The sequence below is a fragment of the Vidua macroura genome, chromosome 10, assembly GCF_024509145.1.
Source record: "Vidua macroura isolate BioBank_ID:100142 chromosome 10, ASM2450914v1, whole genome shotgun sequence".
NCBI lineage: Eukaryota > Metazoa > Chordata > Aves > Passeriformes > Viduidae > Vidua > Vidua macroura.
In genome coordinates this window covers 885,074-903,010 of record NC_071580.1, presented here as the reverse complement: position 1 = coordinate 903,010, position 17,937 = coordinate 885,074, and the positions used below count along the sequence as shown (strand labels likewise).

Genomic DNA, 17,937 nt, shown 5'->3' with positions numbered 1-17,937 from the left:
CTGGTATCTGCTTCAATGAACTTGGAATCATCTGTTAGCAAATTAGTGAACAGCTGTAATTATGCTAAAAATACAATGCTGAGAGGATTAAGGCAGGCCAGGAAGAGGCTGGGCAGTGGGGTGGCACAAGGCAAAGTGAATCTGCCCAAAGCAGCAGCTCCCAGGCAGCACTGACCCCGTGTGCCAGGCAAGGACAGGCTGCAGGTCCCTGGGTTTGCTGGCTCTTTGCTGGGGGCTGCAGGGGAGCAGCAGCCAAAGGACATGGCACCGGGGAGGCAGCAATGTCCCTCGGGATGCTGCCAGGGAGATCTTTGCTCCAGAGATGAGCTCGTTGTTAATGAGCCTGGGGAGGCACACGTGCCTGGGGCACAGCCCAGTGTCCCTGCAGTGCCCTGGGTCACAGCCCAGTGTCCCTGCAGTGCCCTGGGTCACAGCCCAGTGTCCCTTTACTGCCCTGGGTCACAGCTCAGTGTCCCTTTAGTGCCCTGGGTCACTGCCCAGTGTCCCTGCAGTGCCTGGGTCACATCCCAGTGTCCCTGCAGTGCCCTGGGTCACAGCCCAGTGTCCCTGCAGTGCCTGGGTCACATCCCAGTGTCCCTCCCATGCCCTGGGTCACAGCCCAGTGTCCCTGCAGTGCCCTGGGGCACAGCCCGGTGTCCCTGCAGTGCCCTGGGTCACAGCCCAGTGTCCCTTTAGTGCCCTGGGTCACAGCCCAGTGTCCCTTTAGTGCCCTGGGTCACAGCCCAGTGTCCCTCCCATGCCCTGGGGCACAGCCCAGTGTCCCTGCAGTGCCCTGGGGCACAGCCCAGTGTCCCTTTAGTGCCCTGGGTCACAGCCCAGTGTCCCTCCCATGCCCTGGGTCACAGCCCAGTGTCCCTGCAGTGCCCTGGGTCACAGCCCAGTGTCCCTTTAGTGGTGTGGGTCACTGCCCAGTGTCCCTTTAGTGGTGTGGGTCACAGCCCAGTGTCCCTGCAGTGCCCTGGGTCACAGCCCAGTGTCCCTTTAGTGCCCTGGGTCACAGCTCAGTGTCCCTCCCATGCCCTGGGTCACAGCTCAGTGTCCCTCCCATGCCCTGGGTCACAGCCCAGTGTCCCTGCAGTGCCCTGGGTCACAGCCCAGTGTCCCTCATGGCTGGGTCACAGCCCAGTGTCCCTCGTGGCTGGGTCACATCCCAGTGCCTGCCAGGATGACCACACCTTCAGCCCACCACCTGTGAGGTCTTTCCCACATCATTCTTTGCCTCCCTGCTCCTTCCTGGAGCTGCCCTTTCCCTGCAGGAGTGGAGCTGAGCCCTTCCTGTGGCTGGGCAGGGCAGCAGGGGCCAGGTGCAGGTGTCCCCTCCCGTGTCCATGCACTCCCAGCCTCGCTTTTCCCAGGATCTGTCACAACAAACTGCACCTACAGATGTGGAAAAGCAGCAAAAAAACAATAAATAGTGTCCCCAGTACAAATTTATGAGCAAGGTGAAGGAAGAGGATCATTCTGACAGAAAGGTTATTTATATTTGCCTTTTTAATTTGAAACATTCAGAAGAGTTTGAGTTTTGATGTGTAATAGAACCCTGACCTGTTTTCTGCCAAATTGCAATTGTACAGCCTTGGCTTTGCAATATATTGCCAGCTGGAACTGGGGCAAAGTAAATCCACACACATTATGTAACATGAATTGGTTTATACAAGGAGAAAGGGATATATCTTAAGCCTTTTAAATAAGGGATAAGTGCAATACTGGGAATTTGTTAATATTATCTCCTGCTAAATTTTAAAATGCATTTCCAGGTGCAGCATTTAAAGATGGGGACGTTTCAGTGATGGGATCATTGGCATCCCTGGGTTGAGTGTTGTGCTGTGGTGAGATAATGCTGGGAGGAGCTTGGTGGATGTACCTGGATGGCAGGGAGAGCTTTCCTCACAGCCAGAAAAGCAAGGAAATCAGTCATTTGTCAGAGGGGATAGAAAATGTTGTTGTTTAAGGCCCAGGCTCTCCTGTAATGTTTGTCAAAGTCAGTGAAGAGCTCCAAACCAGCTCCTTCTGTCAGTATTATTGACCAGCCTGGAGAGAACCATCCAAAACTTTTTGTAGGAGAAAATTAATTTATTGACATTTTAAAACATATTGACTACTCTGGGGAGGCTAGAGGATAATACTTTGAAATATCTCCATTGTGTAGGTTTTTTTATGTCATCATTCCAGTGTCAGAGCCCAGGGCAGAGCACAAAGAGACCAAAGCTGTGATCTTAGTGACTCCTGTGTGCACCAGTGTATAATATATAACATATAATATATAATGTATGCCTAACTTCATGCTTCTGGAGTGGCTGGGGGCAAGGGGCAGTGGCACAGGGGCGAGCACTGCACTGGGAAATGCAGTCCAGGGATCTTGCAGCAGTACATGCAGTACAGACAGCACATTAAAAATAAATCAACTAAAAATAGCCTGGACATCAACAGACCTGGAACTGGACACGCTGTCAGCCAGCAGTCCCCAGAGAGCCCCAGGTGCCCTGGCAGTGAGGGGAGGGAGCAGCACTGCTCAGCTGTGCTGCCCGAAATGCCAGAGGCTGGGAATTGGAAATGCCAGGGGCTGGGAATTGTTTCCACGTGAGGCACGGGCTGCTTTGGGAGGAGCTGTCACAAACCCCCCTCTCTCTAGCTGGCAGGGGACAGTTGTCAGGCACAGGACAAAGGCCAAAGAATGGCCTTTTATGACTGTTTTACTCGATTTTCAGCAGGTTTTTTGATGCTGTCACTGCCGTGAGCGTTGGCACGTTGGAGGTTGTGACCTGGTTTGACTAAATGTGAATGCTGAGCTTTGTGCTGCCCTTGTTCTTCCCCCAAGGAGAGCAGGGAACGATTCCTTCCCCATATCCCATGTAACCCTGCCTCTGGCAGTGGGAAGCCATGCCCTGTGTCCTGTCCCTCCAGCTCCTGATGCTCCTTCCCAGGTTCCTGCTGCCCTTTCCTGGCTGTGTGGAGCTGCTGGAAGGACAAGGGTGGCATCCTTGGGACAGCTCCAAATTCCTGGAAGGAGTCACAGAAGGGATGACCTAAAGCTGTGTGAAGGACACTGTTTTAAATGAAGTTCTCTGGGATCAATTTTAACTCAGCTGAGCTTATTTTAGGAGGACAGAGCCACGGCACCAAATCCTGCACTGCCCTGCAAGGCTGTCCCTGTGGGATGAGGGCACCTGGCACTGGCATGGCACAGTCAGTGGCTCAAGGAGCTGCACACACAGAGATCCAGGACATGGTCAGGACAGTACAGATCCTTAACTGAAAACCTGTGCACCACTGAGGATTATATGCTAATGTATCAGTACAGAAAGAAATGACACTGAATATTAACTGTCTCCATTTGAATGTCGCTTAATACATCCGGAATTTAAGGTCAATGTAATTACCTTTGCTACTCATTTAATTAGCATTCATTTAGGAGAAAACATCCTTTGGCATTTGACAGCATTTAAACTTTATGTTGCTTGTTCAGAAATGACTCCTAAGGGAAAAAAGTCATTTAGGGAATGTCTGAAAAATCCCAAACTATTTGGAAATTAAACTGTTGTTTTACTTTCCTTCCCACGTGTCTGCTCAAACAAAAATAAGCCTTGGGGTTTTAGAATCCTCAATTTGCACGAGGGAATGTATCAGGTAATAATAATAGTAATATTCACTGAATATATTTGTATCAGTTACCAGCAGCATCAGTTTCTCTGGAGAGGGGCAGTAAGTGATTCTTGTGCTTCTTTTGGGGTTTTTGTATATTCTAAACTATGGCTGCTGGTTGATGATGATGGTAACTGCTCATGTAACACATGGAATATTTTGACTTCAGTATTTTTGGGGGTTTTTGTGGCCTAGAAAACTCGATGGCAGTTCACAGCACCTGCTGAAGTAGCAAGGGCTGGTGCTCAGGTAAAAATCCATGAAAAGTTCTGACACACATTTAGAAAACAAGAAGATCTTGCTATCTGCTGATAAGATGATCCAGCAGAGATTATCACACCCCCAGGAGGGTGATTTTCCTCCATTTTTTGCTTTAAATCCAAACCTCAAGATAACTTATCAAAAGTGTAATTTTAGAGATTATATCCCTATAAAAATCTTCAAAACTATCTTTTTTTCCCCCAGCCTTCAGGCTTTTCTGCCTGTGCTTTTACTGGCAGCATGACTCTAAAGCTCTTAAGCCCTTACAAAAGATAACATGCTCTTGATGAGGTTTAAAGATAGCTTATTTCAGATTAATTTAAATGAACCCAGAATAAACTGACTCTGAGGAAAGCCTTTTACTGAAATAAGAATTTCAGTATTTTTGCAGCAATTAACTTAAAAGTGGAGTAATTAAAGTGATAAATTTCTGTGTGTGGGGAAGGGCCTGGAAAAGGCATCATTGGCCTTTTATCTTCTGAAGGAGGATTTTATAAACCCATTATTCTTCTTCAAAATATAACACCAATTTGGGGAAATGTCACTTGTGACCTCTCTTGTCGTTTGAGGAGCATTGCAGAACACGCTGATTTTTGAGGAAAGATGGGTGAGTTCAGACATTGTTCTGTGCTCCCTAAAAACAAGGGAAGGGGGTGGAGAGGTGGGGTAACAGAAATGTGGGTCATGGAAATGTTTTCCAGGGCAGGGCTGTTGCAGGAGGAGCTCCCTTCTCTCACGTGGTGGTGATTTTAAATAATTTCCTGGTGGCTCTGGGGTATCATTGAGGTGGCCGAGGGAAGGGGAGAGCTGCCTCAGTGTTTTCTACCTGGGGCTTGCATCCAGAAATCCGAGACAAAATACTATTTATCCTATGTAAACATCACGTAGTGTAATTCATTCTAGAAATGCTTCATTGTTTTTCGTTTTTTAACCACTCAGAAGACTTTTCCCCAGCGGCCGGCCGGCACTGCGGGCAGGGATCGCCGCCTGCCGGCAGCCGGCCCTGCCTGGGGCAGCGGAGCTTCCCGGGGGGATTCCCACTGCGGAGATTCCCACTGCGGAGATTCCTGGAGAGATTCCCACTGCGGAGATTCCCACTGCGGAGCTTCCCACTGCGGAGCTTCCCGGGGAGATTCCCACTGCGGAGATTCCCACTGCGGAGATTCCCACTGCCGAGCTTCCCGGGGGGATTCCCACTGCCGAGCTTCCCGGAGAGATTCCCACTGCGGAGCTTCCCGGGGAAATTGCCACTGCGGAGATTCCTGGAGAGATTCCCACTGCCGAGCTTCCCGGGGGGATTCCCACTGCGGAGCGCCCGGAGGAGCCGCGGGCACCCGGCCGCTCCCTCTGAGCTGGGCAGGGACACGGCCGGAGCCGGGGCAGGGTCTGGGGGTACCCAGAGTGTGCCAGGAGCCAGAGAGCAGTGCTGAGAGCAGGGCACAGCTGGCACTGTGACACTCCTGGGGGTGTTTGACCAGAGAGCAGTGCTGAGAGCAGGGCACAGCTGGCACTGTGACACTCCTGGGGGTGTTTAACCAGAGAGCAGTGCTGAGAGCAGGGCACAGCTGGCACTGTGACACCCATGTGGGTGTTTAACCAGAGAGCAGTGCTGTGAGCAGGGCACAGCTGGCACTGTGACACTCCAGGTGTTTAACCAGAGAGCAGTGCTGAGAGCAGGGCACAGCTGGCACTGTGACACCCATGTGGGTGTTTAACCAGAGAGCAGTGCTGTGAGCAGGGCACAGCTGGCACTGTGACACTCCAGGTGTTTAACCAGAGAGCAGTGCTGTGAGCAGGGCACAGCTGGCACTGTGACACTCCAGGTGTTTGACCAGAGAGCAGTGCTGTGAGCAGGGCACAGCTGGCACTGTGACACTCCAGGTGTTTAACCAGAGAGCAGTGCTGGCTCTGTGAGCAGGGCACAGCTGGCACTGTGACACTCCTGGGGGTGTTTAACCAGAGAGCAGTGCTGAGAGCAGGGCACAGCTGGCACTGTGACACTCCAGGTGTTTAACCAGAGAGCAGTGCTGAGAGCAGGGCACAGCTGGCACTGTGACACTCCAGGTGTTTAACCAGAGAGCAGTGCTGGCTCTGTGAGCAGGGCACAGCTGGCACTGTGACACCCATGTGGATGTTTAACCAGAGAGCAGTGCTGGCTCTGTGAGCAGGGCACAGCTGGCACTGTGACACTCCCTGCCAGGGTTGGACAGGGCTTGGAGCATCCTGGTCTGTGGAAGGTGTCCCTGCCCACGGCAGGGGTGGAACAAGGTCGGCTTTAAGGTCCCTCCCAAACCAAGAACTGGCTTCCAAAAGCTAAACCCAGGCAATTCTGGGGGCTCAGTTTGGGGTGAAATGCAGTGAAAGGACCGGGAGACATGAGAAGGGCAGGGAGAGCTCCTGCTGAGCAAGCAGCCAAGTCTCTGTTCCTGCCTGCCAATCCTGCCCTTGGGTACTCAGGGGATCTGAGCAGCAGGCAGAGTGCCCATGGCTGTCACCTTGAGCATCCTTGCCAGTGCCAGAGGGGCCTCAGGCTGAGGAAGGGGCTTCAGGTCCTTCATTTCCTCTGGCTGTTGTGGGATTAATGTGCACAGGGGCAAAGGCACCCCAGGGTGGGGAAACTCCTTTTCCAAAGCCCCAAAAGAGTGAATGCATCTTCTGTGAGGAATGTCCCGAAACCAGCAGGTTCAGCTAGTTTGGAATCCCCAGCCCACACCTCTTTGTGTGCACAGAGCTGCAGTGGCTCTGCTGACTGAACCTCCTGGTTCCCTGCAAATAGGAATTTGCTCTGGCTGTCACAAGAGGGAACTGCAGCACCAGTTTGGAGCTGCTGTTCTTCACACACCTTTTCTCCAAGGACTCCGTGGTCGCAGTCATCTTCCTCCTAAAACTGCTCCCTTCTTACAAATAAGATTGTCTTGAATTTGTGCATGAAATGGTCCATTTTTATTGCTTTTGAGAACTTTATTTCTGGTCACCTAAAACTTGGTAATATCTTCACGGCTTTTCAAGGCTTGCAAAGCTTTTTTTGAATTAACTGATTTGCCACGGTAAATTTAAAAGTGCATTTTTTCCCAGCACAGAGGGTTCATTTAAAAAGGAATATATAAGCTGTAGGAAAAGCAAGGACAAGGATCCTTCCCATGTTCTCCTTCAGGCAGATGGACTGCTAAAGGAGGGAACATCTCCATGGGGGTATGGAATCAGAGAAGCTGAAGCCAGAATCACCTGGAAAAGGAAAGAGAAGATGACCTGGCTGGTTGTCTGCAAGATGAGTGGAAGTGAGGCAGCTCCTCCAGGAGCACAGTGCCAGGCTGGCACCGAGGTCCCAGGGATCCAGCTGGCATTCCTGGGGTGAGTCTGGGGTGTGTGGAGCTCCCTGGCACTCCCAGGAACTGCTGGGACACACTGGGGGGGTCCCTGCACCTGGGTATGCCTTGGATTTATCAGAGGTTTTCTTCTGCTCTTGAATTTTGTCCCAGCCTTGCTTCTCCCTGTTTTTAAGAGCAGGGAGTCGTCATCTGAGCAGATAAGGATATCTGCAGGTGTCTCTGCTGGGGAAGGTGACTTTAGGGCTGCCTTGTACCCACTTGAGCTGTAGTTTTTTAATACACGATGGTGCTGGGCTGATGGTTGGACTTGGTGATCTTAAATGTCTTTTCCAACATCAACCATTCCCTTATTCTATGAAAATGTAGAATAAGATTCTGAAGGAATCCTTCATTTTGCTCTAAAGAGGACATTGAAATTAGCTTGCTCCATTTTATCCAGTATTTATGGTCAACTGGAATGGTCAAGTCAAGAAATAAATCTTAGACAAACATGGCATTTTAGAAAGTCTTGCACAGATGATGATGATGAAGACACGCTTTTTTCTTCAGCCAGTTTGTGTTTTGCCATTGTGTTCCTTGCTGGCACAAGCCAGTGTTCTTTCAGAGGACACAGTAAGATCAAATAAAGATGTTTCCAGCCCGTGTCTGACTTTGGCCAGCACATGAGCTGAATGATACAGGCCAGTGGTTGTTTGTGAGTGCAGCATCTTCACTCTGGTCAGTTGTTTTCCACCAGGAAACGTGGGGCTGAACCAAGGGCTGGGACACACATCCCAGCTGAGCGCTTCAGCCCCTTGTTTTTCAGGAGTTTGAACAAAGGAGCAGCCAAAACCGTGATCCAGTCTGGCTGTTCCCACCCCTGTGCCCAGCATCAGCCAGAGCACGCTGGTAAAACCCTTGCTGGAGTGCCCCAGGTGGCTCCTGCCTCCTGCTCTGCTGCCTCCCCTCCTCAGCCCCCCTCTGCAGGGTCCCTGCCCACCGAGCCCGCAGTGCCAGGTGAGGGGTGGTGGTCACTTGGCTGCAGGGCACTTTGGGGGCCCTGTGTGTTCTGGGGGTGCCCTGGGGCTCCTCCCAGCTCTGTGCCAGCACCATGGAGCTGTGCAAGAGGTGACTCTGGCTCCTGGCCGGGGCCAAAGCCACCTCCTGTGCCTGCACCACGGAGCCCTCCTCAGACTCTTTGCTGCACACAGAGTGCACTGCAGGTTATTTTTTTTCTCATCCAAAGAAACAGAATGAAGTAATTATTAACTTCATTGTTCTGTCACAGCAGAAAAATCAGATGGAAAATGCAGCGTGGTAAGCCTGGGGTTCTAACTTGGTCCAGGAGTTAGGATTCAGTGCAAATCCAAGTGACACATTAAATTAAATGCCTTTCAGGTCTGAAGAAAATGCCAAGTCGACAGTAAAAGCCACAGCAACAGGTTGCAGTATAAATCATATATAATGTATAAATCATAACTCCCATCCTCCAGAAAGCTGTCATTTCTCAAATCATGAACCCTGGGTATTTACAGTGTGAGGTGGGCTGGGGTCCCTTCCAGAACAATCATCACAGGACGGGGAGCAATGGCTGGAGTCTTTCTGTGAAGAACCTGAAAGCTGGCCCGTGGCTGACCCTGAGCTGGGCAGTTTGGTGGCTGAGCTGTCCCCTGGGGGGGGGCTCAGTGCCCCTTCAGCTCGGGGGACGACTGGCTCTGCTCTGATGACCTGTGGGACACTGGGCTCCGTGGTCAGCTGCTGCCATCCTGGGCTGTGCCCTGGGCTGTGCCCTGGGCTGTGCCCGGCTCCCCTGGTGCTGCTCCTCACCTGGCAGCCACCCCCAGCCCTGCAGGGCCCCAGGGCTCCAGGAGCTGCCCTGGTGAGTGAGCTCTCAGGGAGGTGGGGCCGTGCCCGTGCCAGCCCTGGAGGAATTTCCATCCTCAGCTGCCAGGAACGGGAGCTGTGCAAAGGCAAACCCCACCTCGTTATCGCCGCTGTTCTGATCTCTGCACCGGGCTGCTGCTTCCCCGTCGTGTCTGCTGCTTTTTGCAGGTATCTCAGCACTCGGCTGGGGGATGCTTCTCTCTGCCAGCACAAGTTCTGTGCAGACCCAGAGCCCCAGGAAGCAGCATGTGGAATTAATTATTGAGTCCCTTAATACATGGATTTTTTCAGGTCTTCGCTTGCACGGTTATTAAATAAATCAGCCTTTATTTTCATGATGTAAATGTGAGTAGAAGTAAGGTCTAGCAATTTTTCATGGAGCTTTCAAATGCTAAGACTGGTGTGACTAATAAAATGCGTTTCATTAGACAGATTTTCCACACATAAACCTATTTTGCGAATGCAATAATCTGATATTCTCATATGTTAATCTGCAGGTCACAAGAGAGTATGGGAAAGTCATAAAATAATTCAAGGCACATAAACTTGGCTTTTGATTCGCTAATAAATCAGGTTTTTTTCTTAAAGGAAAAAAAAATCAATTGAAAGAAACATGTTTTAAAAATTAATACCAGTATTACAAAGCTATAAAGATTTTATTACTTGGAGCATTCCCTTTGTGAAGATAAGTTAGTCTGTCCTTCTAATCTCCTCTAAAGCAGCGTAGGCTGCAGTTATTCACAGGGATCATATAGAATTTGTAAAACAAAACATTTCTTTGCCAGCCTCCTGCATATGGGTTCAGATTCCCAGAGGTTAAAAATACAGCAACAAAGACAGAAATGTGACATTGTGTATTTGACCTCTGGCTACTGATGCAGTGATGAAGACTGGGGTGTGCTCTAAACATATTGGGTATTTTAACACTAAAAATGGCCAATTTGCTTTGCAAGGTGGGGGGAGGTCAGTGAGGTTCTGACAGTTCCTGCCCAAACACCAGGCACTAAAAGGATTTTCCCCTTAAAATTGCTTCTCTCACAGAAAGCCTTGCAGCCCTGCTGCCTTACCCTGTTCCCTCTCCTAATGTTGGTCCGAGCTCCCTTAAAGCACTGCAGGCATTTCCAGCATTTGAAGTGATTCCCAGCCTCGAGCAGTTCATGGGAATGAAGTCCTGGAGGCTGCTCCAAAAGTTGCCCTGAGACCAATCTGTTTGAGCACCTGAGTGAGCTGGAGGCTAAAAAGGAATCCCATTTCTGAGCCCAACTGCCCATCCAAGTGTAGCTCTGGGTATTGAGTATTGTCCCAGCACAGAGGGGGAAAAACATAAACCAAGACCACGTAATTGGGAACACAAATAGCAGTGAGGGAATTGTTGTTCTTGTGGATTGTTCTTCAGCAGAAAAGCAGTAGCTGCGTTTTGCCACAGATCATTCTGAGTATTTTCTTAAGCCTTGTGTCCTCTCCTTGTTCTTATGTTTTGAAACTGTCCCTCTGCTTTTTTTTTTTTGGGCTGTTGGACTGAGGTCTATTGTAGAATTGATGTCTGCAGTTCATTCCTCAGTTCCCAACAGAAGATGTGTTGTTTAAAATAATGTCTACATTGTTAATGTGTTCTTTGCTGCAGTTACAACTTTGATCTCCTTTGAGTCCAGCTGTGGACGTGCAGGACAGCACTCGCTGGGGAGCACTACCCAAACTGGTGTGAGCAGCAATGACTCGCTGCCCTTGCTTGTGGCAACTGGGCCTGGAAGGATCCCAATCCCTGAAGGTCAGATGGTCTTGTCAGGAATACATGATTCCTGCTGGAAATTATTTCTATGAGATCAGATGGATAGATATAATTAGCAGAACCAAGCCAGACAGGATTCTTACAGGAACAGCTGTGCAGCCAATGAAGTTATTGTATCAGAGATTTTTTTTTTTCAATAAATATTTTACACAGAGTCATATTTCTTTTCACAACAAATTGGATCTTATCCCAAAAGGATTTGCTTTATGGCAAAGCCAGACAAAGAAAGGGAAGCTGATGGTTTATTCTCGTGTCTCAAAATGCTGTGATGGGCTGAACAGTGCATGGCATGATAAAGTGCTACATTGGCCTGAGGTTTATGTAAGATTGCTCCCATTTTGGAGAAGCAGTAGTGCAGTCCCCTTCCTGAGGGGGTGCCTGGGGAAGGGCTGTCCCTCCCAGCTGTGTTGTAGGTGTGATGCAGGACAGGGATCCCTGCAAAGCAGCCCTTCCTTGGGACTTCCTTCTCCTGCAGGTAGCAGAGGGCTGGTGCTGCTGAGCAGAGAGCTGGTAACTACAGGGCTCCCTGCACAGGAATCCTGAGCAGGGCTTGCTGGGTTTCCACAGGAGAGGGATGGGAGAAGAGTGGACTCAGAGCACAGCAGATCCCTGCCATGCTGGACATACAGGGGTGCTCATGAGAGTTACCTGCATTTACCATGGGGGGCTATAAGGAGACCATCAAGCACTTTTCACCCTTGTTTCCCTCCCTCTTCAAGAAGCTGACCCCTCTACAGTTGCTCTGAAGCAGAGGTGCAGCTGGAGGAACAGGCAGAGGTAACCTTGGACCCCTGAATTCCTGCCTTTTTAGACAATTGAATGCTTATAGCCAACCCCTGGCACCAGTGAGCCAGGCAGCTGCAGCACATTCCAAATATTGCTCTATTTAAAGCATCCCAGGGCTCTCAGAGCAACTGCAGAGGCAAACCTTAACCTGCCATTAAACTAGCAGAGGGGGAATGGCAGAACCAGGTAAGAGGCACAATTAAATGTGAATGTAATAATGTACTGAAATTAATAGATCTGAGCAATGCAGTGTGAATACACTCAGCTACCTGTATTCTTGTCTGATACACTATATATAATTTACTTCTCAGTAAGAAGGTTTAATTCTCTTTAAAAGCTAATTCTATTAACAGCTTGGGTTCCTCCTGTATTTTTGAATCCTACCAGTTTTGTTTTCTTTATGTTTTGTAGTCGTCATTCCAGGTTAGCTGACACAATAGGACAGTGTGTAAAATGAGTTATGTTTGACAGCATTTTTGTTATACTGTGTGGAGCTGAGCTCCAAGTGTGGTGCCAAATGAACACAGAATAATTTTGATTTTAACCCCACAAAGCTCAAGTGGCAGAGCAAAATGAAGTTTTAGTAATGACCTTTCCATTGTAAGCACACTTCACCCTCTCCAAGGAGAAAAGGCAGTTTATTAAAATGCATTTTATATCTATTGTAATTTTTTATTTATTTCACTTCAATTTACAACTGTAGCTGTGGTAAATTTACAACTGTGCTGAGTGCACAGTTACTCAGGTAACACTTGTAAAGGGAACTTTTAATACATCTTCATAGCTACATTCAAAGTTTTTAAAGACTTATTTCCTGTTTTTTGTGCACCACTGACTCTGGTATCTAGAGTGAGTTTCTGCTGAGCTACGAAAGGACACTGAACACTATTTATTTGAGTTTTCATTGATAGCCCCAGGAATTACCCTGACACTGGTTTGAACTGGAGCTCCCCTAACAGAGCCCCAGAGCCAGCAGCATCTCACAAACCCCTCTGTGCCCCCCGGCAGGACCCAGCCCTGCCTTTGTGATCAGACCTTCAGAGAAAGTGCAGGGAAACGATCCCAGCAGCTTCACCTGTGTCACTGCAGTAAAGGGCTCTAAATGAAACAGGAGAGGGGCTCCCCTGGGCCAAAGGGACACCCAGTTTCAGGGCAGGAATTTTTAATGCTTTTAATATTTTCATGGCAGCACGCGCAGGTCTTGTGTCCCTCTGGCAGACACACTCTGGTGAGACAGGTGTGCTGTGCAGAGCTTTAGAAGAACAATGTGGCAATCCTAAAATTAGTAAGCATCCCTCTGAGTCTGCCTGCTTGATCTCAACTGTGCAAGGTGTTGTGGTTAGTTTTACATAATTTCTGTAAAACCTGTAATCCTGTTAGCTGTGTAAAGATGTGCTGTAAGAGGTGTAATATATTGGTAAGTAATAGGATCTCAATATTCTGCTTTCTGGCAAGAGTGTGCTGCTTGCAGGAAACTGGCAGAAGTGTCCTTAAAATTCTGGTGTTGTATGGAGATGTAAAGCCAGTCCTGCTTCCCGTGTGCTCCACAGAGAGCCTGGGCTCCTCTGAGCCTGGCCTAAGCCTGCCCTGGGCTCCTCTGAGCCTGGCCTAAGCCTGCTGAGCAGCTGAGCCATGGCTCAGCACGCTGGGACGTGGCCACCTGCACTCCTGGCCTTGGTGGGATTGGTGCAGCAGGTCCCTGTCAGTGCCACTGACCCTGTTTTCTGTGCCAGCCCGGGCCCCGCTGTCCCGCCTGCTTGTCCCCGTGCTGCTGGCACTGGGCTGGATCCTGGGCTGTGCCCTCGTGGTGTACATTGTCTTCTCCTGACCAGGAAGGGGTGGCAGTGCCACACAGCGCCCTGGGTAAGTGATGGTGTCACACACAGCCCTGCAGTGACAGCAGTGTCACACACACAGCTCCCTGCAGTGACAGCAGTGTCACACAGCCCTGCAGTGACAGCAGTGTCACACACAGCTCCCTGCAGTGACAGCAGTGTCACACACACAGAGCCCTGCAGTGACAGCAGTGTCACACACACAGCCCTGCAGTGACAGCAGTGTCACACACACAGCTCCCTGCAGTGACAGCAGTGTCACACACACAGCCCTGCAGTGACAGCAGTGTCACACAGAGCCCTGCAGTGACAGCAGTGTCACACACACAGCCCTGCAGTGACAGCAGTGTCACACAGCCCTGCAGTGACAGCAGTGTCACACACACAGCCCTGCAGTGACAGCAGTGTCACACAGAGCCCTGCAGTGACAGCAGTGTCACACACACAGCCCTGCAGTGACAGCAGTGTCACACAGCCCTGCAGTGACAGCAGTGTCACACACACAGCCCTGCAGTGACAGCAGTGTCACACACACAGCTCCCTGCAGTGACAGCAGTGTCACACAGCTCCCTGCAGTGACAGCAGTGTCACACACACAGCCCTGCAGTGACAGCAGTGTCACACACAGAGCCCTGCAGTGACAGCAGTGTCACACACAGCCCTGCAGTGACAGCAGTGTCACACACACAGCTCCCTGCAGTGACAGCAGTGTCACACACACAGCCCTGCAGTGACAGCAGTGTCACACACAGAGCCCTGCAGTGACAGCAGTGTCACACACAGCTCCCTGCAGTGACAGCAGTGTCACACACACAGCCCTGCAGTGACAGCAGTGTCACACACACAGCTCCCTGCAGTGACAGCAGTGTCACACACAGCTCCCTGCAGTGACAGCAGTGTCACACACAGAGCCCTGCAGTGACAGCAGTGTCACACACACAGCCCTGCAGTGACAGCAGTGTCACACACAGAGCCCTGCAGTGACAGCAGTGTCACACACACAGCCCTGCAGTGACAGCAGTGTCACACACAGCCCTGCAGTGACAGCAGTGTCACACACACAGCTCCCTGCAGTGACAGCAGTGTCACACACACAGCCCTGCAGTGACAGCAGTGTCACACACAGCCCTGCAGTGACAGCAGTGTCACACACAGCTCCCTGCAGTGACAGCAGTGTCACACACACAGCTCCCTGCAGTGACAGCAGTGTCACACACACAGCCCTGCAGTGACAGCAGTGTCACACAGCCCTGCAGTGACAGCAGTGTCACACACAGCCCTGCAGTGACAGCAGTGTCACACACAGAGCTCCCTGCAGTGACAGCAGTGTCACACACAGCTCCCTGCAGTGACAGCAGTGTCACACACAGAGCTCCCTGCAGTGACAGCAGTGTCACACACAGCCCTGCAGTGACAGCAGTGTCACACACACAGAGCCCTGCAGTGACAGCAGTGTCACACAGCCCTGCAGTGACAGCAGTGTCACACACACAGCTCCCTGCAGTGACAGCAGTGTCACACACACAGAGCCCTGCAGTGACAGCAGTGTCACACAGCCCTGCAGTGACAGCAGTGTCACACACACAGCTCCCTGCAGTGACAGCAGTGTCACACACAGCTCCCTGCAGTGACAGCAGTGTCACACACACAGCCCTGCAGTGACAGCAGTGTCACACACAGCTCCCTGCAGTGACAGCAGTGTCACACACAGAGCCCTGCAGTGACAGCAGTGTCACACACAGCCCTGCAGTGACAGCAGTGTCACACACACAGCTCCCTGCAGTGACAGCAGTGTCACACACAGCTCCCTGCAGTGACAGCAGTGTCACACACAGCCCTGCAGTGACAGCAGTGTCACACACACAGCTCCCTGCAGTGACAGCAGTGTCACACACAGCCCTGCAGTGACAGCAGTGTCACACAGCCCTGCAGTGACAGCAGTGTCACACACAGCCCTGCAGTGACAGCAGTGTCACACAGCCCTGCAGTGACAGCAGTGTCACACAGAGCTCCCTGCAGTGACAGCAGTGTCACACACAGAGCCCTGCAGTGACAGCAGTGTCACACACACAGCTCCCTGCAGTGACAGCAGTGTCACACACAGAGCCCTGCAGTGACAGCAGTGTCACACACACAGCTCCCTGCAGTGACAGCAGTGTCACACAGCTCCCTGCAGTGACAGCAGTATCACACACACAGCCCTGCAGTGACAGCAGTGTCACACACACAGCTCCCTGCAGTGACAGCAGTGTCACACAGAGCCCTGCAGTGACAGCAGTGTCACACAGAGCTCCCTGCAGTGACAGCAGTGTCACACACACACAGCCCTGCAGTGACAGCAGTGTCACACAGAGCCCTGCAGTGACAGCAGTGTCACACACAGCTCCCTGCAGTGACAGCAGTGTCACACACAGCCCTGCAGTGACAGCAGTGTCACACACAGCTCCCTGCAGTGACAGCAGTGTCACACACACAGCCCTGCAGTGACAGCAGTGTCACACACAGAGCCCTGCAGTGACAGCAGTGTCACACACACAGCCCTGCAGTGACAGCAGTGTCACACAGCCCTGCAGTGACAGCAGTGTCACACACACAGCCCTGCAGTGACAGCAGTGTCACACAACCCTGCAGTGACAGCAGTGTCACACACAGCCCTGCAGTGACAGCAGTGTCACACAGAGCCCTGCAGTGACAGCAGTGTCACACACAGCTCCCTGCAGTGACAGCAGTGTCACACACAGCCCTGCAGTGACAGCAGTGTCACACAGCAGCCTCCCCTGCCCTACTTGTCACTGCCACCCTTTTAAATGCAATTTCTGTGTCTTACAGGTCAGAAGAACCTACAGTGATGTTGGATGAGAAGAACACAGAAGTTCAGTTGAGATTTCTAATTACTAAAATACGTATAAAATGAGTTATTTTTAATATCAACAATGTAAATGTTGTGCACACTTTTTATCCATTAGGAAGAGTCACCAAACCAATTTCCCTGTTCTCAGATTATTTGCAATTTAGGGAGTGGTTTTTGGAGTCTTGTAGCTCAGATACCTGCCTGCTTGCTGACCAGCAAACTTTTAAAACAGCTACTACCAGCTAAGGCACTTCAAGCGTGGTAGAAACAGGCAAGGGTTAATTTCTTATGGGGCCTGGGCAATTTTTAGCCTTATTATGGGGAACATCTCTTGGACTCTATTGTTATGAAACAGAAACATTTGCATGTCCTTGGAAAAGAGAAGGCCAGGCTTGCTGAGGGCTGGGGGGGTTGTACAGCTGAGTGTGGCTGAATCCCAGGCTCACCAGGGGCCCTCCGTGTCTTGTACTGGGGGTTTGCCTTTTTAATTAGCATTGGAGATAATTATATTCCCCCAGTCAATAATGAGCCATGTGAACTTCCAGTGACTTTGCCGTTTAAATCACAACTGAGCATCTGATCACTGCATTTTCAATGACAGCTCTGGGCTCTTGAGCATGAAGATTTTTCTACTGGAGAACTGTAGTTCTGAGAAGATGAAATCATTAATAATTCAACCCCCAGTTAAAGCAGAGAATTTATTGTGAGAGGCATGTCTGGAAGATCGCAGCAAGATGTATGTTTAGGGGAATGTGAAAAAACTCTTAGCAACACCTGATGGGGTTAAATAGAGAAACAAACTAATTTTTATACTCCTGCTCACATAATTTGTATAATTTTGAGAATGTGAGGAAGGCACATCAGTTAGACATCCTGTCTCCATCTGTGGGCACTGTCTGTTGAGCTTTAGGAATGGAAACACAAATAGATTTGGCCATAGTGCAGCCACAAACATTCCTGGGCCACGCCAGCAGTCAGCAGGAGCACTGAAGTGTGATATTCCATTTGGGAATTGTCTTAACACCGGGTTTCTTCAGCTGGGAATGAACTGAGGGGGATCCAGTCTGATCGGATGTCCTGAAAGAGAGGGGCTAAACCCCGAGATTCTCGATGCCTGCACGGCTGCTGTGTCCTGCGAGCACCTGAGCAGCACCTCGGGGAGTGCCTGCAGGTGGGAACATCCCCCTCTCCCTGCAAGGGGCTGCCTGAGCCCAGAGCCCACCCTGAGCAGACACCTCAGGGTCTCACCCTCAATTCCTCGGGGTCTGAGCCCACCCAGACTGATCCAGCTGTGACTCCACAGTCACCACGTCTGTGTTTTTACAACTCACTTCATTTACCAGGCACAGAGGGAAATAGTTCTGAAAGGTCCAAACAGCCCTTTGGGTGTCTCGCAACGCTGGAAATTGAATGTTTCCAATTAAAATGTTACAGAGATAAAATGTAAACACTACAATCTGGTTTAGCTTTACCTGATTTTTGAGATCTGATTTGGCAGAGCAAGCCAAAATAACTCTCTGGGCTGGCGTCAATATCATCGAGCTGACTTGCTGTATACAA

At 50.5% G+C, this 17,937-nt stretch overlaps 1 protein-coding gene across 1 annotated transcript; it reads left to right on the top strand.

Moving 5' to 3' along the window:
* The first annotated feature begins 11,829 nt into the window (after positions 1–11,829).
* STRIT1 (small transmembrane regulator of ion transport 1) lies at positions 11,830–17,807 on the top strand. Its single transcript, XM_053986401.1, has 3 exons — positions 11,830–11,877; positions 13,425–13,554; positions 16,356–17,807. The coding sequence occupies exons 1-2, from the start codon at positions 11,865–11,867 to the stop codon at positions 13,517–13,519; spliced, it is 108 nt and encodes a 35-aa protein (XP_053842376.1). The 5' UTR covers positions 11,830–11,864; the 3' UTR covers positions 13,520–13,554; positions 16,356–17,807.
* Positions 17,808–17,937: the final 130 nt, after the last annotated feature.